The sequence below is a fragment of the Tachysurus fulvidraco genome, chromosome 7 (genome assembly GCF_022655615.1).
Source record: "Tachysurus fulvidraco isolate hzauxx_2018 chromosome 7, HZAU_PFXX_2.0, whole genome shotgun sequence".
Classification (NCBI taxonomy): Eukaryota; Metazoa; Chordata; class Actinopteri; order Siluriformes; family Bagridae; genus Tachysurus; species Tachysurus fulvidraco.
In genome coordinates, this window is record NC_062524.1 from 12,251,312 (window position 1) to 12,277,394 (window position 26,083).

The 26,083-nt window shown below is 39.0% G+C and overlaps 2 protein-coding genes across 3 annotated transcripts; both read left to right on the top strand.

Annotated features, from left to right (window-relative positions):
* Positions 1-1,379: 1,379 nt before the first annotated feature.
* lipea (lipase, hormone-sensitive a) lies at positions 1,380-11,206 on the top strand. Of its 2 annotated transcripts, none has more exons than XM_027143852.2 (11): positions 1,380-1,789; positions 3,412-3,661; positions 4,627-4,911; positions 5,122-5,212; positions 5,912-6,057; positions 6,817-7,002; positions 7,110-7,262; positions 7,459-7,603; positions 7,688-7,915; positions 8,021-8,379; positions 9,093-11,206. In XM_027143852.2, the coding sequence occupies exons 2-11, from the start codon at positions 3,422-3,424 to the stop codon at positions 9,297-9,299; spliced, it is 2,040 nt and encodes a 679-aa protein (XP_026999653.1). In that variant the 5' UTR covers positions 1,380-1,789; positions 3,412-3,421; the 3' UTR covers positions 9,300-11,206. The 2 variants fall into 2 exon arrangements, with proteins under 2 accessions (XP_026999653.1, XP_026999652.1); XM_027143851.2 differs by having other exon boundaries at positions 1,383-1,789; positions 3,376-3,661.
* A 2,779-nt stretch (positions 11,207-13,985) lies between these two features.
* LOC113641263 (probable ATP-dependent RNA helicase DDX6) lies at positions 13,986-25,782 on the top strand. The gene is made up of 13 exons (XM_027143854.2): positions 13,986-14,263; positions 15,647-16,505; positions 17,738-17,801; positions 17,988-18,092; positions 18,164-18,293; positions 18,831-18,977; positions 19,275-19,369; positions 19,732-19,854; positions 19,954-20,082; positions 20,179-20,295; positions 20,396-20,459; positions 23,524-23,625; positions 23,749-25,782. The coding sequence occupies exons 2-13, from the start codon at positions 16,339-16,341 to the stop codon at positions 23,940-23,942; spliced, it is 1,437 nt and encodes a 478-aa protein (XP_026999655.1). The 5' UTR covers positions 13,986-14,263; positions 15,647-16,338; the 3' UTR covers positions 23,943-25,782.
* The last annotated feature ends 301 nt before the right edge of the window (positions 25,783-26,083 follow it).

Consider the following 26,083-nt stretch of genomic DNA (forward strand, 5'->3'; position numbering starts at 1 on the left):
TGTTAGTACTGTCAAAGCAGACTATAGAAAAGGCAATACTATAGGTTATAGAAAAATAGAAAATATAGAAAATGGGACAAAATAAAATGAGTAATATTCTTATATTCTTAATTATATTCTTATATACTTAAATAATAATTTGAATAGAAATAAAAGGAACACAAAACTAGTTACTAAAGTCAAAATAAAATAAAATACTCAACACTCAGATAAATGGTCTAGTTGTCCAAAGTCCAGCCTCAGGGCCAAAAGCAGCTCACGGACAGATGTTAACTACCTGGCTGCTTCTCTGCAGCCCGTGAGTTATACGACATGACTCTGTGCAACACATTGTAATTTTTTTATTTCCTCTAACAGTGGCAGCAGTGATATCTAAAATATAATCAAGGCCCTTGATGAAATTTTGCTCTTTCTTCCACAGCCATGCAAGATTGCAGCTGTTCCACAAGTTGTGCACTTCCTTATAATGCTTATATTTTTGGGGGGAATCTTCTTATAGGTGTTATGTTTCAACTCACCTTTAGGCCATAAAAACAGTCAGAAAGCTTTATGCTTTGCTTGTTTTATTATTTATTTTTATTATTATTTATTTGTGCACAATGACACTTTAACTCTAGACTTGTACAGCACAGTGCCACTTTATACACACCATACTGCACATGGACACTTGAAGGACAATTACAAAATCATTTTTAATTTTGTACTGCCAATATCCTTTCACATATATTTTCATACATTTTATATAGTTTATACTTTTTATTTATCTACCTCCTTTTGGTTTTATTTTTATCCTTAATTCCATCTTTCTATGCTTGAATACCGGACAAACATAAAAAGCATTTCACTGCATGTCTGTATGTGTGTGTATGTGACAAATAAAATTTGATTTGATTCGATTTTTAAAAACAGCAATATACTATATATAGGGATTGAATAATTGTGACATGACTATCTTAACAATATCCTGTTAAAAACAAATACTGTTAAACATCATGCATTTGTTTTAATATTTCTGATTGCAACTCCAGGTTATGTATATGACTTTATACTGAGTTTCTGTTCCCACTTTATCATGGTTCTGTGTGTTTAAAAGCTCCTGAGAAACTTCACCCCATCATTAACACAGTCTCCTCACAAGACTCCATCTCCCAGGGTGCTGCGCGCTCAACGTCTGTCAACACAGCCGGGTTCCTTTCCTTAACAAAAAAAATCAACCTTTTCATCAAGGTCGCTACAGTATCTCGGTGTATTTGGTGCATTCATTCCTTCATATCGGTCAAAGGTCCACTTCGGTTTTCACGTTAACAACTTACACACATCCGTAGAACTTCTGGCTTGGTGTGTGTGTGTGTGTGTGTGTGTGTGTGTGTGTGTGTGTGTGTGAGAGAGAGAGAGAGAGAGAGAGAGAGAGAGAGAGAGAGAGAGAGAGAGAGAGAGAGAGAAGGTACGCAAATGACACTCGAGGTTCAAATGTCTCCCTGTTGTTAATGTAGTGCACTATCTAGGGCGTGAGCATTATCCTTCACTACATTTGTGGAGGAAGTGTGAGAGCTTTTGAGAGCAACTTCCTGCTGATTATTTCCCTCTGGTTCAGACGCGAGTCTCTCGGACATTTTATTGTATTTGTAAAGCGGAAGTTTTGCGCACGTTCTCTTTGGCGGCGGTGTTGGTGCCGGTGGTGCTGGAGCGCGATGATGTGAAAGCTACACGTCAGGACTCGGTTTACCCGAGAAGGTCTTCACCTGGTCACACGATCAGAGTCACCTTCCCGGACTTGGACACTGTGTAGGTATGTTAAAGTGTGCAGTTCCAGCAGAAGCAGGCTTTACGCACCGTGTGTGGACACCAGCACGCTTCTCTGTTACTGGTCCAGTCTTTCCTGATAAATACAAAACTGAAACCATTCTTTCTCAGTAGTTTCCGTAAATAAGATGAAACACATTTGACACGTTTGGGTTTGTATCTTTCTGTTTTGTGTGTGTGTGAAAATAAAATATGAAATATTTACTAGGACTGTAACGATACACTCTGGTCTCGATTCGACTCTTAGATTAGATTAGTGAGAATAATAAGAAAATGATGGTGGAAAAAACTCTTTTTTTTCTGAATATTAAACAGTAGAGAGAGAGAGAGAGAGAGAGAGAGAGAGAGAAACAGACAGATGAGAGAGAGAGACACATACAGAGAGAGAAAGTCTCTCCTGAGGTGTCATTTTACCAGTAAATACTTTAAAAGAAAAATCCACACACAGTCTTTATAATGAACATTGTAGCGTAATAAATTTTTCTAAGTTACCCACAATTACCCCATAGTCTGTGTCCTGATGAGACTGGTGGCCGTAGGAATTAGCCTTTGCTTCATCTCTACCTAAAGAGAGGGATGCAGCAGCACTTTAGTCCTTTAATCCATCTAAGATCTCTCACCTCTCCTCATTTTTACACTCTACCCAACAGATCAGCCTCCAAATCTTTAGCTTTCACCCTCCAACACCGATAACAATTGCTTTTTGGTTTTTAGTTGCCATGAACCTTCATGTAACTTCTCACCTGAATAACAGAAATACAGTCGAACAGAATCCATCAGAATTGTTTCATGTAACCATGATTTGCATTCTCCATGGTGGAGTTTTCGTTTCTGATGTATAATAGAACAATCAACAAATGTTTTCTGATCACTTAACTTGAAATAATGGCATTACAGCAAAGGGTGTACAAATATATGAAAGCCTTTATGTATGCAATTTGTAAAACAGCAGCAATTATCTGAACTTGCGTTAAATCTTTATTTGAGAAGTCATAGGATGTTTTTGCTTCTGCTGTTGACCGACAGTAATATTGATTACACACAGGGAGCGAAATCAGCAGTGCAGCATTTCACTTCAACAACACAATGGGGCTCCAGAGAAAGTGATAGAGTGAGCGAGTGTTGTTGAGGAATAAAAGTGATATTACATACATAGGAGTGTTTAGTGTTGAGTAGGTTGTCAGCATCATGATGTCAAGGGGGAGAAAATCCGTCTGTGTCACACTTATCAAATATCAGAAATGGCTCACAATTTCCCTCTATTTATGGTAGAAAACCTCGCTCAACATCACGTTGTGTAACCTCTAATGTGTTGTGTTAATGTGTGTCATCCCCCCCTCTCTCTTGCTCCCCGTCTCTCTATGTCTGTCTCTCTCTCTGTCTCTCTCTCTCTCTCTCTCTTGCTCTCTCTCTCTCTCTCTCTCTCTCTCTTGCTCTCTGTCTCTCTCTCTGTCTGTCTCTCTCTTTATCACTCTCTATCTCTCTCTCTCTCTCACTCACTCTCTGTCCCTCTCTCTCTGTCTCTCTATCTCTCTCTGTCTCTCTCTCTCTCTATCTATCTATCTCTCTCAGTCTCTGTGTCTCTTTCTCTGTGTCTCTTTCTCTTAGTCATCTAATAATGGATCATCGACATATATTCGATACCCTGGGGACAGTGTGTGAAGAATCCATCTCTGCCATCTCTATGCATTCGAGTTTGCTACAGAATGATGCCACCAGTCATCTGCTGGAAACAATAAGATGCATTCATGAACATGGGCAAGCTGTCAGTGCTCTGGTCAGTGGCTTTGCTGCTGTGTATCACCATTTTGATTTTAGCGCAGAGACACCTGCAAATGGCTACCGCACCTTGGTCAAGGTATGTTGTCTGTCTGTCTCTGTCTCTGTCTCTCTCTCTCTCTCCCTCTCTATGTCTCTCTCTCTCACACCTGTTGTTGTTGTTATTATTATTATTATTATTATTATTATTATTATCATTATTATTATTATTGCGATTATAACTACTACTATTATCATTACTTTTAATGGCTGAATCAGCATTATTATTGCTATTACTACTACCATTTCTATTTGTCCTCTTCCTGATCCTTTGACCTCCCCTTCATTCCGGATGAAATGAGTATATTTGTAAATATGTTTATCATTACTACTACTGCTAATACTATTCTTACTATTTCTTATTCATTGTTTTTTTTTTTATTATTATTATTATTATTATTATTATTATTATTATTATTGCTATTACTGTTGATATTGTCACCTTCCTCATACCCAATTTTACATTTACATTTTATTTATTTATTTATTTATTTTTCCCCTGGTTAAATTTATTTTATGTATTTTTTTTTGTCTTGTGTGATACTATTACTGTCTTCATCGTTATTATTGTCATTATAATTATTATTATTTAAATTAATTTATTAAAATTAATTTTATTTAATTTTATAATAAATTATTTTTAAATTAATTTATTATTTCCCTCTTTGATTTATGTTTGTGTGTATATATATGTATGTATACACACACATACACACACGCACGTTTTGTTTTGTTGGTCTTTGTATTTGTATTTTGCATCTAATTTCTCTTCTGTAAACATTGTAATTGTCTGCTTTCATAATTAAAAAAAAAAAAGGTGGCAATATTTTTGTAGGTAACTGAAATGTGATAAAAGAAATGTAACCTATCTGTGAATGTCTGTCTCTCAAATATGTTTGGTCTGATTATATTGCTTTAAAATAATAAATGTTAAATCTGTCATTGGCTGCAACCATAACAGCAGATGTTTGTTTAAGACCTGCCCTCTCTTTATCTACTGTACAGGTGGTTCTGTCCTGTGTGCTCCATATAATCCAGAAGGGCCGCTACATCATCTCCAACTGCGGGGGGATGTTTTTCCGTGTGGAGCACAATGCCTGCGAGATGAAGGCGTACTGTATAGCTCTCTGTCAGCTGCGTGCACTGCTTTATCTGGCGCAGCGTTTACTCAACAATAATGCACACGGGCAGCTCCATTCACTGGAGGATGAAGATCTGAGCAAGAGGTTCATCAACGAGTACACGTCTATGCACAAGGCCTGTTTCTATGGCCGTTGCCTGGGCTTTCAGGTAAGTAGGTTTGGGCCTGTGTGTTCATGCTGTGTGTATTTGTTCATGTTCTTTAATGCTACAGGTAAAGATACTGACACTGAAACCTAACTCATGTGGTCAGATTATAATTCAGGGTGTAATTAGCTTTGGTTTGGGTGTATCAACACTAATAGTGTTAAAACACACTTAAGTGATTAAATAAATGCCATGTTTCTTTCCTTTTGCTAGTTCTCTCCTTCTCTCAGGCCTTTCCTACAGACGGTGGTCATCAGTATGGTGTCATTCGGGGAGAACTACAAGAGACAGCAGACTAGATTAGGTAAAGTGAATCTAACACAAACTAGGCACGGATTGATTTGAAATTTTTTAACAGTCAGTCAGTAAGTTAGGGGTGTGACGATTCAGTTGATTCACGATATAGGCTTCACAGATTGATTCAATTTGAATTGAAACATACTTTGGATTTCTGTGATGCTGTTATAATGTTTAACCTGTAATGTGTGTCTCTCATTGTGATCCAAAGCTATAAGGTCTATGTGTTATCTCTCTCTCTCTCTCTCTCTCGCCCTCTCTCTGTGTCTCTGTCTCTGTCTTTCTCTCTGTTTGTCTCTGTCTGTCTCTGTCTGTCTGTCTCTCTCTCTCTCTCTCTCTCTCTCTTTGTGTCTCTGTCTCTCTCTTTCTCTCTGTCTCTCTCCCTCTCTCTCTCTTTCTCTCTGTCTGTCTCTCTCTCTCTCTCTCTCTCTCTCTCTCTCTCCTGCAATCAGTTTGCGAACTCTAGTGTTCAAATACTGCGATTTAATTCGATGCATCATCTTTTCATGTTGCATCATCACACCGTTACATCCCTATAATTAGTACACAATCTCAGCTGGACTAAGGCATGCCATATGTGGCATATTCTTTCAGTGATCTAAGTGTGTGTTTATTGCATGTACAGTGCCCACTTTACAGTGTTATACTTTCAGTTTGTTCCAGACATTTTTCTATGATTCAGTGAATTTGAAACGATTCTTTATAGGCAGGGCAGCGCTCTCTGTCATTACTTCTGGGAAGTACGTGGTGGATCCTGAGCTGAGGGGGGCAGAGTTTGAGCGCATCACTCAGAACCTGGATATGCATTTCTGGAAAACCTTTTGGAACATCACTGAGACAGAGCTGATATCAGTTAGTTGTTTTTTTATGGCTCCATTCATTGCATTTTGGGAAACAAGCTGGCTTTAAGCATGTAGACACCTGTCCGTCACACTCGTTTATGACTGTGGGGATTTGTATTCATTCAGCTACAAGAGCATCAGTGAGATCAGTCACTGATGATGTAAGAGTGAGGAGGTCTGGGGTTCAGTCTGTGTTCCAGTTCATCACAACGGTGTTCAGTGGTGTTGAGTCAGAGTCAGGGCTCAGTGCAGGACACTCGAGTTCTTCACTCCAAACTTCACACACCATGTCTTCATAGAGCTCTGTGATTTGTGAACAGAGATGCAGTTGTGATGGACCAGGGTTCAAGTCTCTTACTTCCAGTGAAGGGAAACTGTAATGTTACAGCATACAGAGACTTGTGCATATAAGACTACCCAAGAATATAAAACTGAGTGCGTCCAACTTTATGGGTTTGATGGTCAGGTGTGTACATACTTTTGGCCAAATAGTGTATATTAATGCAAATTCATACCTTGTACTGATTCACTATATTTTTGTTCATTGGAAGTAATCTAATCACAAATTCACACTACTCATTTCAGATTTCTGAAATCTAATGGTCATAAAATCTTCTCAGCAATTACATGTAACTTCAGCTGAATATAAATAACTGCAATTGAGGAAACGAGTTCCAGGTTATTATTTCAGTATATAGACAAAGTGCTGATGTGAGAGCCAATAATAATTAGGTTATTCTTTCTCTTTTGAATCTCACGTTCCTGACAGAGTTTAGCGAGCATCAGGTCACATTCTGTGCAGATGAATTTGACTCTAACGATTCCAGGTGAGCCACTGAGTTTACCTTTAGCTGCAGATACGAGTCTCACTGTCACAGTGTCACCTCCCATTGCTCACTGGGGGCCGGGACCCGTTCATGTACGCCTCATCTCTCACATGCTCCGCCAGGGACAGGTACATCAGCACACTCTGTTAATGTTCATATCAGTGCAAGTCGGATTGACTCGATTCCTCAGCCACTCATGCACTACTTCTCTCTCTCTCTCTCTCTCTGTCTGTAGGATAGTCCTGAGTTGATCTCGTTCTCTCGGTCTGATGGATCTCAGCTCTCTTTTCCTGCAAGCTTAAGGCCACAGAGTGGCCCTCTCTCTCCATGGCTCCTCATCCACTTTCATGGAGGTGGATTTGTGGCCCAGACCTCGAAATCCCATGAAGTATGCTAAATCTGTCTGTAGTTTGGAGTGTTATTTTATATGAATGTTACTCTCTTCAAAGGAACGTCTCTGTATGCAAACTGTTGAGTGTTCGGATTATGTCCACTTTCAGTGCCTGAAATATTCTAAAGCTAAATGTCTGCTTCCTCCAATAAGTGTATTGCTTATTTCAGTGCTCGTTTGGTCTGCTTTCTAGAGTTATCTAAAAAGCTGGTCAAGGGATCTGAATGTGCCTATTCTCTCAGTGGATTACTCTCTGGCTCCTGAAGCCCCCTTTCCTCGGGCTCTGGAGGAATGTTTTTATGCTTACTGCTGGGCGCTAAAGAACTGTCACTTACTGGGTACACAAATGCACACAAATACAAAAATCTGAATGAAACATGAGACGTTGATTCATTAACATGACACCCAGTATTTTGTCTCAGGCTCGACTGCGGAGCGAGTGTGTCTAGCAGGAGACAGTGCTGGTGGGAACCTGTGCATCACGGTCTCAATGAAGGCCATGTCTCATGGAGTACGAGTCCCTGATGGCATCATGGCTGCCTACCCGGCGACGCTCCTGACAACCGACGCCTCACCGTCACGGTTTCTCACGCTTATCGACCCAGTGCTACCTCTTAGTGTGCTTTATAAGTGTGTCAATGCATACACTGGTAAGACCATTGCTAACTTATCTGGATTCTCAGGGTTACCTGATATCAACCTTCATGTTCTGTACATGAAACATGTGCAGTTCATTTCAGTTTGTCCTCTAACAGGTATGGAGGGGGTGGCGGTGCAGCCCAGGCAGCAGCTGGACAGTCTGAGCGCTCTGGGACGGGACACTGCGCTTCTTCTTGAGAACATCACACAAGGAGCTTCAAGCTGGCTGCAGTCGCTGCTTGACCGCACTCCTACATCACCCGCTAGATCGTCCGGCGGTTATCGGAATGCCGTGACTCAGTCTGCGGACATTCTGCAGGGACCCAGGGAATTCCCAGAAGGCTTTGAACCACTGCGCTCAAGGTGTCTGGCAGAGATTCATACCCCTTGTACTCCTATCATGAAGAACCCGTTTGTATCTCCTCTACTTGCACCTGACAACCTTCTCAGGGGACTGCCACCTGTACATCTAGTGGTAAGGACCAGAACGATGGCAGTGGAAAATTGGAAAATTTTAAATTCTAAATGTATGTTTACTGGGCAAGTGGTTTAGAAGTGTAGTTAATAGAGTGTTACTGTATGTCTTGTAGGCTAACTTGGAACTCCCAGGTTCCCTTGACAAAAAAACAGTAGGATTTTTTTGGATCATTTGGATTATCGCAAAAAATAAACTCTGTGACTGAAAAAAGTTGATGATTTTAAAATGTTTTGTTACAAGTTAATCTTCACGAATGAGCTAACGTTTATGAATTTTGAAGCCTGAATACATTTGGCAGAAATAATACATTACATCGCACACAATGACGCTGCAGTAGATAAGTTTTCCTCGACAACCTCTGCAGTCCCAGTAACCCACTGGTTAGCAGCTGCCTTTTTCACAGCACTCAAAAGCTTAAAGAAATCATTTTAGAATGTTCATAGAATAAAATGTGAAAATATCTTGAGCATTTAACCAAAAAACCAATTCAGAGAACCCACTCACTTTGGGCCGATGCAACCAAATGTGCTAAAATGAACTTATTTCCCATTTGTGTCACTCATTTATACAGCATTCTATATATTCTATAGTGTATATACACTGCATAACGAATCTGACAATCAGAAGCATAACCACAGCATGAAATAAGTAGAGACTGTAGGAAGAATGAAACTGACTGTTGATCACTGATCATCGATTATTTTTTATAGGCTTCAGCTTTGGATGCTCTGTTGGACGATTCTGTGATGTTTGCCAAAAAGCTGAAGAGCATCGACCAACCGGTGACCTTAACCGTAGTGGAGGACATCCCACATGGCTTCCTCAGCCTATCACATCTCTGCAAAGAGACTAAGGACGCGTCAGATATTTGCGTAGCAAAAATCAGGGAAGTGTTTGAGCAAAACACACCACAATAAATCTCTTATGGAATTAGCCTAATTAGCACAAGTTATATAGTCATATGAGAAGGAACGAAGTGGATAAGTAATTTTGGGGGGGAAAATTTGTTAAAAATTCTCCCATTTTTAAACATACCTGATCGTGGCTCACTTTAATGTTGTGACTTGAAGTTGTGAGGTCAGGAACTTCAGCACTGTGAAAGCACTGCAATACAGAGACTGTGTTTACTGTGTGAACATCAGAACAAACTAACATATGTTCTGTGTTTTATTTATTTATTAATCTTCGACAAATTCTCACCAAGTGCCTCTTTGGTCATTTCATGCATATCTCACACAGCTGTAGTGGATGCTCTTCTGCTGCACCACTAAAGAGTCTCTCACATACTACTAAGCTTTAAACTGATAAATGATCTTCTGTGATTGGAGGTCATTCGCATCCTGAAAAAATATAATAATAATAATAATAATAATAATAATAATAATAATAATAATAATAATAATAGTACTAATAAGCATAAGATGTCACGCCATCTGTGTGGCCTTGTGAGCTTACGTATTTGCACATAGTTTTAAACTTTCAAAAAAAAATTACTTGGGCCTCAAGTATCAAGATGGTTTACACAAGAAACGTGGTATTCATTAAAAGCCTTGTATGAACTAATATGAACCTCAGACTGATCGACTTCAGATCATATCATTAGCATCGATTACTGCACTTTTATATATGCAATATAATAATTAAATATATTTGATTCACTTTTTTTGTGTGTGTGTTTACAACTTTTTGCAGATGCCCTTCGTTCAGTAATACAAGTGCTTTGGCATTTCGATCACAAACACATCCTCGTGCTAGTTTGTTAAGTCAGGGACAAAGAGCAGAGTCAACAACATTGTGTGAAAACAAAAGTTTTTTTTATGAATGGCACAAAGATTTAAGAGTTTATTTTCCTATTGAACAAGAAAATATAAGATGGGAATTAAAAATGTATGGAATCATTATTATTGCAAATGCAAGAAACACGATGATGCATGTATAAAATATACAGTAAACATTCAGCTGCATGTGAAAAAATAATGTGAGCCAACACAAACCCATAAATGACCCATAAATGAGTAATTGAGTAATTAAATAAATGAGTAATTAAATTATGGAGAGAAAAAAAAGAAAGAAACTGAGGCTGTAAACTGTAAACAATGCCTCCTGTCTTTACCTTTACTTCTTGCTCCTATCTGCATTTGGATATTACCTTTTATGGAATTTGTGGGTGTCAAATATGCAAATGAGTGATGACAGAAACTACAGGTAATCGGCATACACAAACACATATGAGCTTTTCTTCATTAGTTTAGCTTATGCAGATTTAAGGTCATTTTAATGATTTAAAATGAGGTCCAGATTTTTTAGAGCATTTTGCTAACGTTTCCTGTTCAGAAGTGTGTGGTGACACCTAAAGGATTGATCTCGTTATCTTTGAAGGCCTCTGATATAATAGTGATGAATCGTTGCATTGTGGAAATCTGATATCAAGGCTTTTAATTTTTCTTTTCACTATTTTGGCTGTTATGGAGTTCAGTATAAATAATCTCTGTGGATTTTTCTTTTTTTGTGGATTATTATTAATGTATTAAAAGCAAGAACTCAGTAGGTGCTTAAAGTTTAAAGATGGTGTTTAAGTTTGATATAATTGACATTATTTGGATGAATTCGTTTCATATTTTAAATGTTTTACATGTGCAAAAATAATCTGCATAACCGAAGGTTTTAGTGCACAGCTGCTCACAAATGCAGTGTATTTTAATTTCTTATCATTTGTCAGTAATTCGACTTACTTCTATTTCTTTGGAGTGTTTCAAATTTTCAGAAAATGTTTCTCACAACTGCTGAGATGTCTCGTGTCTAATAAATAGTTTTTTGGACATTATTTGAACACTGTCTTTGGAGTTTTTGCTTGTTTTTTTCTTTTATCACTTACATGTACTTCTGTATTTTATGTTTATCAGTTCCATTGGTTTGTTGAATGGTACGACAAAAACGCATTGTGTTTTCATGCCAAACAATCTACAAATTTTTTGTTGATCTTAATTTTTTTTATAATAAAAGGAAGGTGCCATTAAATAATAATAAAAAAAAAAGTTATTTAAATGTACTGGAATTTAAGTATGCTGACAGCAGAAGAAAAAGGTTTTCCTCAAATTTCAGTGCTTTAGTGTTTAATTTTGCCAGGTTGATTTTTGAAGTACAGTGCATCTGGAAAGTATTTACATCACTTCACTTTTTGTCATGTTACTGCCTTGTTCCAAAATGGATTAAATTCATTATTTTCCTCAAAATTCTACAAATAGTACCCCATTCTGACAATGTGGAAGAAGTTTGGTTGAAATCTTTCACATGTACATAAGTATTCACAGCCTTTGTCATGGCACTTAAAATTGAGCTCAAGTGCATCCTGTTTCCACTGATCATCTTTGAAATGTTTCTACAACTTGATTGGAGTCCACCTGTGGGAAATTCATTTGAGTTGACATAAGTTGAAAGGTACACTCCAAATACAGTTAACCTTGCATGTCAGAGCACAAACTGAGCCATAAAGCCCAATGAATTATCTGTAGACTGTAGAAGGGCTTGTCAGTGAGGTGACCAAGAACCCAATGATTACTCTGACAAAGCTCCAGTGTTTCTCTCTGGAGAGACGAGAACATTTGAGAAGAACAACCATCTCTGCAGTACTACACCAATCAGGCCTGAACAGTAGAGTGGCCAGACAGAAGCCTCTTCTCAGTAAAAGGCACTTGATCACCCACCTAGTGTTTCCTAAAAGGCACCTGAAGGACTCTCGGACCATGAGAAACAAAAGTCTCTGGTCTGATGAAACAAACATTGAACTCTTTGGCCTTAAATAGCAAGGGTCATGTCTGGAGGAAACCGGGCACTGCTCATTACCTGGCCAGTACCGTCCCTACAGTGAAGCATAGTGGAGGCATCATCATGCTGTTGGGATGTTTTTCAGTGTCAGGAACTGGGAGACTAGTCAGGTTAGATGGAGAGATGAAAGCAGAAATGTACAGAAACATCCTTAATAAAAACCTGCTCCAGAGCTCTCTGGACCTCAGACTGTGGCAAAGGTTCATCTTCCAACAGAACAATGACTCTAAGAACACAGAGAAGATAACAGAGGAGTGGCTACAGGACAACTCTGTGAATGTCCTTGAGTGGCCAAGCCAGAGGCCAGACTTGAACTCGATCGAACATCTCTGGAGAGATCTAAAAATTTGGCTGTGCACCGATGCTCCCCATGCAACCAATGTATCTTGCGAGGTCCTGAGAAGAAGACACTGTCAATAAATAAATAAATAAATAAAGTCTTGAGGCTTTAAATGCTGCCAAAGATGCTTTAACTAAGTATTGAGCAAAGGCTGTGAATACTTAGGTATATGTGATTTAAAACTTCTTTCATGTTGTCATTGTGGGGTATTGTTTGTAGAACTATGAGGGGAAAGTGTGGTTCTAAATGATTATAAAGACTGAGAGTGGGATTATAAATGATTCACTACAAACACAGAGAGTGGGATTATAAATGATAACAAACACAGAGAGCGGGATTATAAATAATTACAAACACAGAGAGGACTCTAAATGATTACAAACACAGAGAGTGGGATTATAAATGATTGATTACAAACACAGAGAGTGGGATTATAAATGATTGATTACAAACACTGAGAGTGGGATTATAAAGGATTACAAACACAGAGAGCATGATTATAAATGATTACAAACACAGAGAGCATGATTATAAATGATTACAAACACAGAGAGTGGGATTATGAATTATTACAAACACAGAGAGTGGGATTATAAATAATGTCCTTTCTACACCTGTGTAAAGTAAAGTTGGTCAGTGTAACCAGAAGCGAAGCTTTGAGCAACTTATAATAAATATCAATATATACATAATAATAATAATAATAATAATAATAATAATAATAATAATAATAATTATTATTATTATTATTATTATTATTATTATTATTATTATTATAAATATAGCTGCAAGCAGCGATACCGGGGTCAAGCCGATCAGATGTGCTTAGAACATGTCGCTGATGAACCATACCAAGTTTCGTAGCGATATGGCATTGTTTTTAATATCTTGTTGCCACTAGGTGACGCTGTCACGAAACGTTGCATGCACCCTCAGGTCATGACTATAATGACATATACCAAGTTTAGTGTCGACACGCATAAGTTTTGCGAACATACAGCCTCAGGTTTGTTTTGGCATGCTCGCCACCATGTATGTTGCCACGGGTTGGTATCGTTTGACTCAGCATGCCTCAAGGAGTCTAACAACACCTCCTTCATGATTTTAGACTCAAGTTTGCAGTAGTTATAACCAAAAAGAGCCGTTATTCAGGACAGAAATGACGTCATATGGTGCATTCGAATTGGCATGAGCAAAGGATCCAAAATAATTGGATTTTTGGACTGTTGGTGGCGCTAGGGGGTTTGAGCTAGACACACCAAAGTTGCTATAGTAACTTATAAGACTGGCCTCTACATGTGTGCCAAATTACATAACTTTTTTATTATGTAAAAAATGTGTGTGTGTGTGTGTGTGTGTGTGTGTGTGTGTGTGTGTGTGTGTGTGTGTCACTGATTCTGATTCTGAAATTAGCACCCAATACTTGCAGCTATTACGAGTCAGCAGACATGAACATAATTGGATGTTTGGACTTTTGGTGGTACTAAAATCCGGGATTGAAAATATTTCTCCCAGCCTGTAGATGGCAGTGTAGTTTCTTTCTCACGCCTTCACTCGTTAAAGAGCAGCGACTAAGAGACCGTCGACCATGTTGTTAAGAAGCACAACAAAAGACGAGTGGATTTAAGTGAATTCAGTCCGTTAAGAAAACAGAGTCGATATCGACGTGGTTGAACTCATTTATACAGAAGAAATCGTCAGCAGGCTGAGTGAAAGGTAAAAATTATACTGCGGCTGACAGTTAGCATTGTTATCCTGGACAAACATTAGCATTAGCTCGATACATCCTCACAGCTTGACTACGTCACGCTAAGTATCGTGACAGTATGTTAGCATATAGTTAGCAGATTAACTCTCGACTAACGCCTTTCTCTGGCTTTTTCTTCTCAGTTACACACTCATTCGACAACATTGTAATGTAAACGGTGATTAATCAAGATGTTATTACAAAATCAAGCTCATAATCCTATTAAATTAGTTTAAAAAAATCGCGCCGTGTAGCAGCTAATGGCTAACTCGCTAGCTAACGGCTTAAAGCACATTTGTTTTGCAGTGAGTGATTAACTTACCAAATATTTTGTTCATTTCCAGGGTTAATTTTTTCCCCAGTTTATATATATATTTTATACATTAAAACAGTCCTTTTAGTAAACAGGTGCACAGCTGCCACACAGAGTATAACAGTTAGTTTCTCTTTAATAAATAAACTTTAATGCGTTTAGATTTATTATTATTATTATTATTATTATTATTATGGCGATTTCGAGCTTTTTATACATATATCTTAGAGGTATGGATGGTGTTTTACAGGGCTAAAAAAACATGGTTTTGAAGAATTTAGCATTTTATCACTTCCAGGAAAACGATTGAAAGTTTTTTAATCCTTAATACTGTACTATTGTTGAGTTCGTCCAATTAAATCCTCCCGACAAGTTTCATGTCCCGCCCTCAGGAAGAGTGTTTTGCACTAGTTAGCAGTTTGTTTAGTGTGTGTGATTCTTTCTCCATTAGTGAGTGTGTACTATTTTGTTTAGACACAGAAGGTCTAGTTGTGATTGTAGACGTCGGCTTTAACATATTCTATAACAGCAGAAGCAAACGGTGGCCTGTTTTCTAACGTTAACATCGACAGGCGTGGATGAAAGCAGGTTGTTTTTTTTGGTTCTTTATGTTACGGGTTTTACACTGGATGCTCTCCCTGATGCAAACCTCTCCTTTTATCCGAGCTTATGACCACGACTGAAAGGTAACACTTCAAACCCAAGCTGTGGTGGTGAGAGTGCGGGAACAAAAATGTGGTTCAGGTTAAATCTCTCTGTGTTTATCTAGTTTGCTAAAACAACTTTAGGTTCGTATCGAATTCAGTTGGGATCTCGAACAGCATTGGCTGACTGTGCAAACCAGTCAAATGCTTCAATACACACACACTGACTAGCTGTTTCAAATCACTTGGAGCACTTCTCAAGCTATTTCCTGCGGAGATTAAATGACTTTGGAATGGTTTGTGAGTGATGGTGTTAATTACGCATCTTAATTCACCTGAGAAATAATACTGCTTTAATAATTATAACGGTGCTCTCATTTTCTTTCCAATCGCAGGTCTGTTTGTATGACCACACTTAATAAGGAGACTTACGTACTCGCTGAAAAGCAGGAGCCGGACACTGGAGAGTTGTACGCAAAGATCTTTCCCTTAAAGACGTTTGTCTCCAGGGAGCACTGCTTTATGCTGGATGTTGCATTGAATCACCATCACCAGGGATTGACTTTTTCTTATTCTTGGGGACACAAATAGTGAAAAAGTGACAAAACTGCAAAGGAAAGGTCACCTGATCCAGCATAAATACATTCAGGACAAAAACAAACGAACCAAAACAGAGAGATTGAACTTTTCCTGATTAGAAGAGAAACATCTTTCACTGTTCTGTTGCAGGACTCGAACCTTCCTCTAACCTGCAGGCGTATAATTTTCTATACTCTGAGCAGGTGTATATATTTATGCATATAAATGCTTATTTCTCTTCGTTCGGAAGAGTTTTTGTGTTAAACCTACTTCTGTGACGTCGGTGGCTCTACTTTGAAGAGGTTGCACTGTACATGTACATAGATGTGTATGTTTGTAAATGTTGACAAGCTATTTGAGACTATATCATAATGTTGTAAATGTTTTATTAGAACTTTTATAGACCAGTTGTGTAAAAAAAAAAAAAAAAAGGCAAAAAGCAGTTAAGATAACTGGACAACTTTTGGGGACCTTGTACGAAGAAGGAAAAAAAGACAGACGAGACTTGATGGCTACTGCGAAGATGGAGAACGTTGGCGCTGTTGTAATGGGGCTTGGTAAGCAGAACGGACAGCTCAGAGGACTGAGCTCTCAGTCAGGAACCGCCATTCAGAGCAACCCGTTTGCAAGGGGCCCGAAACCTGCTGCAGACTCACAGGAAGGACCTGGAATCAGGTGAGTTGTACATCATCAAATGAAGCAGTGTAAAAAAAAACAAACAGTGCACTTCTCTCTCCTGCATTATCATGTGTTTAATCCCGGGTACAGGAAGGTTTCACATTTATAAAACTGATTCATTGCTCTGCTGTGTGTAACTTTATGGTGTTTTTGGAAGCTTAAAAAAATCCTTAAACGGTGTTTTAGCCTCATGGTATCTTAAGGCTTTAACCTAGTGAACCAGAGTTAATGAATTAAATGATGGAGACTTAAAAGTACTTTGATAAGGGTGACTGCTAAATGCTGTAAATGGGCAGGCAGGCAGATTTGGCAGGCAGATTTGTCAGTCAGGAAGGCAGATTTGTCAGTCAGGAAGGCAGATTTGTCAGTCAGGAAGGCAGATTTGTCAGTCAGGAAGGCAGATTTGTCAGTCAGATTTGGTGCAGATTTGGCAGGCAGACTGATGGGTAGAAAGGCAGATTTGGCAGACTGGCAGGCAGATTTGGCAGACTGGCAGGCAGACTGATGGGTAGAAAGGCAGATTTGGCAGACTGGCAGGCAGATTTGGCAGACTGGCAGGCAGATTTGGCAGACTGGCAGGCAGATTTGGCAGACTGGCAGGCAGATTTGGCAGACTGGCAGGCAGATTTGGCAGACTGGCAGGCAGACAGACTGAAACATGTTGACGTGGTGTTTTGACTGGTTGGTTGATAATTTTATTTTCATTGTAGTGTACAAGTACATAGCAATGAGATGCTGCTTATCATCTACCAGAACTACAAATAGTAGAAAAATGAACAAAGGAACAATAAATATATTTACAACAAATAACAAAAGGTATAGCAGGTAGGATGTGCAAATATGCAAATGATTGTGAAACCTCCAATAAAAACCAGGATTCTGTTTACCCGGAGTTTATGATCTTGCAGGGGTTTCTATCGATCGTAGGAACTCCTTCATTTATGTTTTTTGTCTCAAGTTCCCTTGACTGTTTTTATTCAGAAACCCATTTATGTGGATATTGGAATGATTCAGAACGTGACACTAAAACGTATTTTACACTTTGTCATGTCAATTTAAAGTGTTTTCTGTAACAATTTCAATTATATGAATGAAATGTTGACCTGGTGGTTTATCCTGATTCTAACATGGAGTTAAAAACCTAATAAACAAATAAACAGTCCATATAATTAATCAAGCTTTAATCATTATGTCTCTCTGTGTCTCTTCATGATCTGTTTGTGTCCCAGGTTTGGTGAAGACTGGAAAAAGAGCCTGCAGCTTCCACCCAAAGACAACAGAGTGAAAACTTCAGTAAGAGAGAGACACACACGCATGTATATGTGTGTGTGTGTATGTGTGTGTGTGTATATATGCGAGATATCTATATAACTTTATATTTACACACACCTACACATGCACTACACTGAATTTAAGTGTGTGTGACTATTTCATCTGTATGTTTAACTGTGATTGATTCCTTGTTCTCTCTCTAATAAGGATGTGACGGCCACAAAGGGAAATGAGTTTGAAGACTACTGTTTAAAGAGAGAGTTACTCATGGGGATCTTTGAAATGGGCTGGGAGAAACCTTCCCCGGTCCAGGTGACTATTCTCTTCAGTTATTGGTGTGTTTGAGACGATTATTGTAGTTTTAACAGTGTGTTTGTTTTCAGGAGGAGAGCATCCCTATTGCTCTCTCGGGTCGTGACATCCTGGCTCGTGCCAAAAACGGAACAGGGAAGAGTGGAGCGTACCTGATACCCATGCTGGAGAGGATAGATCTGAAGAAAGAATACATCCAGGGTAAACTGATATATACCTCTGTCTGATGAACCAGCTCTGGTGTACCGAGAGTAAGACTGGACATGGTTGTATTGTTGGTTGGTTTCATGTCCACATGGCTTACATTCTGAACGTTCTGCAGCGGTCCACACATGATTAGCTTTATTATTTATTTATCTTAATGTTTTCTGAAGTTCTACATTTTGTAATAAGACCTTTTAATGTCAAATCAGACGATTTTTGGTTAAAATTTTTTTTGTCTATTCAGCAAGATTTGTGAAAAAAGTAAAATACAAGGTTTTTTTTCTATTAGCTTATCTCTCGCTCTTTCTCTTTTCCCCGGCGCTCTTGTTCTCTCTCTCTTTTTCGCGTTCTCTGTCTCTCCCCTGTCTCTCTTGTTCTCGCTCTCCTCCCCTCTCTCGCTCTCCCCGTCTCTCTTGTTCTCTCTCTCTCTCTGCCTCCCCCCATCTCTCTCTCTCTCTCTCTCTCTCTCTCTCTCTCTCTCTCTCTCTCTCTCTCTCTCTCTCTCTCTCTCCCTCTCCCTCTCTCTCCCCCCAGCCTTAGTAATGGTGCCCACTCGTGAGCTTGCACTACAGGTCAGCCAGATCAGCATTCAGCTCAGTAAGCATCTCCATGGACTCAAAGTCATGGCCACCACCGGCGGAACAAACCTACGAGACGACATCATGCGTCTGGATGAAATCGGTAATTACAGACACGCACACGATTTGACCCGCTCTTTTCCTATTAAACTGTATCATTTACATACAGCCTTTTATAGTGAATTGGACCCATTTGAACAAAGTTGTGTTTAAAATTTCTTCATTAAAGACTTTTATTTGATTACTTCTTTAGACATCGTTTGAACTCTTAGTTTCGTAATTGATTTCATTTAAGTTTCAAGTAAAACAGTTTAAACACGAGCAAGTGTCGGTAATTAACTTCTCCCACTTTAAGCTAACCTTCCATTAATGGTGTGTCGTCGTTCCTCTGTCCTTGTAGTCCATGTTGTCATTGCTACACCAGGCAGGATACTGGACCTGATCAAGAAGGGTGTAGCGAAAGTGGATAAAGTTCAGATCATGGTCATGGATGAGGTGAGGCTCACCCGACTGCTGCTTTTATTGGCAATAACAAAGAACAGAAGTTAAAATGTTCAGCCAAACAACATGATTTACTGCAGTCTAATATTTTGTTTTTAAAATTTGTAACAAAGTGATGAAGTAAAAGGAGATTCTTTCAGACGGCGGAGTAGCAGAATTTCTCTATATGCTTGTGTATCAAAGTCAAGCTTTACATACATACAAACAAAAAAAAGCCATACCACTTGTTTAGGGAAATCTTTTGAGTCACTGGTTTGGATTTGTCACTTTATTGTAGTTCCAAGCAAAAAAAACTACATTGTCATGTACACATTCGTTCTTCTTTCTTTTGTTAATCATTCCTCTGTGTTTTTAAGGCTGATAAGCTGCTCTCCCAGGACTTTGTGGTGCTCATTGAGGACATCATCAGCTTCCTGCACAAGAACAGGCAGATCTTGTTGTATTCTGCCACCTTTCCTGTCACTGTGCAAAAATTTATGGTAAGTTAAAGTAAGCTACATTTTATTTAAAAAAAGAAGTCCTTTCGTGCTGCTCTTTTTTTCAGCAGTGCTGTGATGGATGTGCTTTCTTTCCTCCAGGCGAAACATCTAAAAAAGCCTTACGAGATAAATCTGATGGAAGAGTTGACTCTGAAGGGCATCACGCAGTACTACGCCTACGTTACTGAGAGGCAGAAGGTGCACTGCCTTAACACGCTGTTCTCCAGGGTATATACACACACACACACACACACACACACACACACACTTTAATTCTGACCATATCGAGATGTTCCCCCATGTTTTTCTTTTTAATCTCCACAGCTGCAAATCAATCAGTCCATCATCTTCTGTAACTCGACACAGAGAGTGGAGCTGTTGGCTAAGAAAATTACTCAGCTTGGCTACTCCTGTTTCTACATCCATGCCAAGATGATGCAGGTGTGTTTGATAAATTAACGAATCGAATCAATGGGAGTAAAACTGACAATCATGGGAGTTCCTGACACTGTTTTTTGGTTTTTCGCTTCCATTTTTCCAGGAGTACAGAAACCGTGTTTTCCATGACTTCAGAAATGGGTTGTGCAGAAATCTGGTCTGTACAGGTAAGTTTGCCTGTCCATGTAATTCCGTTTTGTTTTTTGTTTTTTCCCTCTTCCCTCTCCCTACGGTGTATCCAGCCCACTGATGTATTGAACAGTTCACGCTTTTAAGTCAGGAATTAAACACAATGGGGTTGATGCTGCTGTCAGGAAATGAGCCACTCTGGGGTAATGACGTGTACTGTGAAGATGTTACCATCCCCAAATTGTTTCTTTGCAAGTATGGTTGGGCGATATGGCTGAAAACTGTATCACGTTATCAGTGTTTCATATCGGTCGATATCGATAACTATTGATACTTTTTATGACCCGTCTAAAATAAGGACCAGGAGAAAAATATTACATTTTAACAATTTAATTTTAAACTTAACCTTACTCTGATCATAATCACCTCAGTTATTAAGACAGAAATGTCAAAAACCAGGAAAACTCAAATAACATAAGTCTAAAGTCACAATGAACATTTAACAATTATCTCTTAATATTTAAGGTGCAAAATGAAAAAATGTAAGAAATGCTTAATTAAGTGTAATAGAATAGTGCAAAGTATTAAATATAAACATAGAGAAACAGTCTTGCATAATTTGCAGACGACATGGTCTGGCTACGGTCTGACTTATAATATCCAAAAAACTGCCATACTAGTGAGCTGACGTTTCCTCTTTTATTTACAATTTCCTCGCTCGCTCTGGCTCATTTTCTGCTTATCAGTCACCAGGTTACTGAAGAGGAATCCAGCAGAGCAGCACGAGACAACGATATGATACTGTTACATAATTGGATGTTAGTGTGTCACTCCCTACGTTTCTAGGTTACCAGGGACTGAGTGCCTTTGTTAATGCAACCAAATCTGCTTCGGAACCTCTATTCTTCCAACAAAGAATAAAAAATATCGAACGTTTTATTGAACACATTTTTTATTGATATCGATCATGTGTCTATTGCGATACATATCGTTATCGTTTTATCGCCCAGCCCTATTAGCAAGCATCGAAAGAGAGATCTAATGTGATCTAATTCTTAGCAAGTGAGGATAGAATGTAATCTAACATGATCTAATCAAGCTTGAGATGCTTGTTTTATTCCACTGCTGGAAAATGTAGCTTGTTTCTAGAAAGAAAATTTAAGCCTTTCTTCTGAAGAACTTCCAGTGGCAGAAAACACTGACAGCATTGTTTTGTTCCTTCAAGGTTAAATTAACATTCTGCGTTTTTCATCATCAAATTAAAAACTGTGCATCTGATTGTTAGCCTGAGACTGTATAGAGTATCTGTGACACAAATCCTCTTATGATCTCAAACTAAATGATAAATTGTTTCTCTAAATGCTATTGTTTAAATTGCTGTCTGAGCCGCTGTTATAGAAACCTTCTGACCAATCAGATTCGTGATTGTGTCCAAGATTTAAATGATGTTAAAACGTTTAGATTTCTACACGTATCTTTTGATTCTTAGGTTATTTATTTATTTTAACGTTTGCATCGATTCAATAATATTTGCAGATTCGCACTTGTTCCTGTCCCTGCAGAATAAAGGCTGCTGGTAGAGACTAGAAGTTAATTTAGACTTTTTCCCAGCTTCCATAGTTTTTTGATGCCGAAACATGGTTTGAGCCTAAAACCCTATGTCTGCTGGTGTTGCTAGTGTCGAACAAAATCTCTGAAGCCTAGCAACGACGAATGATAAATGCTCATTACTCTTGGGATCTGTCTTTCTGTACATCCCTGTTTATCGGTACTATTAATAATTATCTGGAATGGTTACCAGGCTGCAGAGGTTTTTTTATTTTTCTTTATTATATTTCCTATTTTATCTTTTTCCCTCATGCACTGCTAAATAAACTCAAGGTAGCTAGTTCAGAAACCCCAGCATTAATGAGTAAAAAAAAAAAAAACAAGCTACAGAGCTTCTTTGTAAAGAAGGAAAGACCAAAAAAATTGTGTAAAGGATGTTGGGAATTGCCACTTGACAGAATCATATCAGGAAAATGCCACTAGATGGAGCCTGTTTTCTCCTGAAGCTTAAGTCTAATCTGATGGACCACCATGTGAAGCATCCAGGACAGGGGTCAGCAACCCGGCGGCTCCGGAGCTGCAAGTGGCTCTTTCATCTCTCTGCTCCGGCTCCCTGTAGATTTGGAAAATAAATATTTAATTAAAATTTATTTTATTTTAGTTTGTTAGTTTTTAAAAAAAAAAAAAATCTAAATTCTAAGATTATGATGCTCTTGTCTTAAACCGTGTTTAACTTTTTGACTATTTATCATATATTTAATAAGCCGCAGCACCCAAAATGTATCAGTCCGCCCCACTGTCTCTATGGAACCGGGCAGTAATCAAGCGCGTCTCTTGGAGTTCTTAGTCGAGCCTGACACTTATCAGCCAATCAAAAAAGAGGCCAATCAGAAAATAGCACTATCTGGGAAAGATTTAACGCAACAACCACTCACTCACTCTCTCACTCATTTTCTACTGCTTATCCGACCTACTCGGGTCACGGGGAGCCTGTGCCCATCTCAGGCGTCATCGGTCATCGAGGCAGGATACACCCTGGACAGAGTACGCAACAACCAATGAAAAAAATTGGAGTGGGGGTGGGGTGTGTGTGGAGATGTCACTTTTTTGTTAAGGTTAGTTCAAACTGTTAAAAATATTTTAGTTTGCTTGCAGAAATAAAATTTGTTTATTCGGTAGCAGTTCATTGATTTCATAAATGCAACACACTTCAGTTTTTTCTGCACTTTCCATAAAGGTAGAAAACGATGTATACAGTGTTATCTTCATTTTAGATGTCAAAAGGGTTTTGTGGCTCCCTGTGTTTTTTTTTTCTGTTTTTTTTTTTCTGTGGGAAACGGGTCCAAATGGCTCTTTGAGTGTTTTAAGGTTGCCGACCCCTGATCTAGGACCTGTAGGTAACCCAGTTCAGTGTTCCTTTAAACCAGCGATGTTTTAGACAATTTGAGACAACGTGCAGTGCAGTCATGAGTACATAATCATCAATGTCTTATGATATCCTTAATGTCTTTGCATGATGCACACACGTCTACACATCTTCTCGTACTTTAACAGATTTGTTCACGAGAGGCATCGACATCCAGGCAGTGAACGTGGTCATCAATTTCGACTTTCCCAGGAACTCAGAGACGTATCTGCATCGCATCGGGCGCTCAGGTGACCATACGTCTTTTGTCAGCCCAACAACAGCAGAATTTAAACGCTATGTTTTCATCTCTAGGAACCTGCAGAAGTCGTCATGGAAACTTGTAGGTTTTTTTTTTGTTTTTTTTTTTTTAGGGAGGTTTGGTCACCTGGGTCTGGCCATTAACTTGATCACAGCGGAGGATCGCTTCAACCTGAAAGCCATTGAGGACCAGCTGGTGACTGATATCAAGCCCATCCCCGGCAGCATCGATAAAAGTCTGTATGTGGCCGATTTTCACACAACCAATGATGAGGCAGAGGAGCAGGAAACGGCTGAAGAACCTTAAAGAACCTTAAAGAACTGGACAAGTCAGTGCCACAATGAAGCTGTGTGGAGATGGATGGATGGATTTGGGTTGTGTGTGTGTGCAGGCACGTGTGCGTGCCTAATATTAGTGAAATCCTTCACACTTTTACTTAAGCTGTATGAAACTCTGTTCTGTTGCTCTTTTTTTCTCTGTAGGCTTTAAACATTACATTATAGATGCTCTCCTCAGGACAAACCTGGCTTTGCACAAATATCAGCTTAAGCGCGTGCGCACACATACACACGTGCGCACGCACGCGCACACACACACACACACACACACACACACACAAGCAGTTGGGCCTTGATTGTTCACTGGTATTTTTGTGTTTTCTTTCTAAAATTCTTTAAGGATTGTATCACTGACTGAGCCGAACACGTATTATGCTTTGCACCAGAAAAAAAGACCTATAAAGAACAAAACCTACATTCCTGCGTTCACTTAAGAAGTTAAAAAAAAAAATCTTAAACACACTTTTTTTTTGTCCCTCCCTTTTTTCCTTCCCCACACAGTGTGGAGTGGATATTTAGCATAATTAAGATTTGAAGGATTTTCATATCAAACAAGAATCTTATAAATACTGCAAAATGCATCGTTTGCAAAGTTCACTCAAGGAATATAAGCGTGAAGGCCACAACCTTCAGAAGCTCTCTCTCTATCTCAATCTCTCTCTCTCGATCTCTCCCTCTCTTTCTCACTGAAGTACAGAAGCTTTCTCTCTCTTTCTCACTGAAGTGCCTTACTGCATTAGATGCAACAGTTTAGTTTGTAGAGATTGCATTGAAGCCGTAGTGGTGGTAATACACCATTACAGATGCATCGTTTCCACATCTGCTCCATCATGCATCAAGGGACAACGTAATGAGTTTTTGGCGTCTTCCTGGGCTATGAAGAAATACAGCAAATCTCAAGAAACTGGGGAGAGAAAAAAGATCCGGCGCTCAGAATGTTGACGAGAAGCTGCGCCATAAATAATCTCAAATTATTATTATTATTATTATTATTATTATTATTATTATTTTAAAGGCTCCGAAGGAAACTTGTTCATCGTTGCAATAAGTCATGGCAGCTAAAAATATCTTTTAATGTTTCTATTTTCTAATTTAAAAAAAATTATTAAAACATTCCTAGACTAGGTCGATTAATGTTGGTTTATGGGGGGGGGGGGTTTGACTAATTTGCAGGTCATTTTGAGGTTTATTCTCTCTTTAATAAAAGACACTTTTTTTGTGCAAAGCATCAAAACCGTAATATGTTTCTTTTAAGTCTGTTGCCAGGTTAATAATAATAATAATGCTAATAATAATAAACTTGCTCTTTACCGGATAACTGGGTAGGAGCGAATGTATAAAAACATATTTGTTGTAAATGACTCAACAAATGTGTTTGAGCGGCTCTCCTTGATCTCATGCGGCGCTTTTCCTCGGTTGAAGATAGAAAACAAACTGTAGCACCTTTTAATATTGTGGCAGCTGTGATCATTTCATGCTTTAAATACTCATTTCCTCTAAATCCCCCAACCCTTGATGTGCGATAACGCCATAGTTGTGTGCAGCGTCGTGTCCTTTACTGCTGAACCCAGAATACAGTGTCGGCTCTGAACACCCAGCCTGGTCACTTACACAGTGACACGATCTGTTCAGGGCTTTGTTGTACATCAGAGTTTTAATAAAACCCACCCTGGTGTTGGTTCTCCCCTCTGTAGTAGTGTGTCCTGTAACTGTCAGGGGGGAAAGGGCTTCTTTTTCCGTGTGTGTGTGTGTGTGTGTGTGTGTGTGTGTGTGTGTGTGTGTGTGTGTGTGTGTGTGTGTGTGTGTGTGTGTGTGTGTGTGTGTAAAAGTAAGAATTTCTGCTTTGTAGCAACAAGAAGAAAGAGTGAAATGATGTGTGTCTGGGCATTTCTTATAGCTGTTTGGTAAACTGATGATGCTGCCTTTCAGGACTGGAGCAAAGCAGAACCAAAAAGTGTGCACGCGCATTAGTGCAAGTGTGTGTGCGCGCGTCGGCGCAAGTGTGTGTGCGCGCGTCGGCGCAAGTGTGTGTGCGCGCGTCGGCGCAAGTGTGTGTGCGCGCGTCGGCGCAAGTGTGTGTGCGCGCGTCGGCGCAAGTGTGTGTGCGCG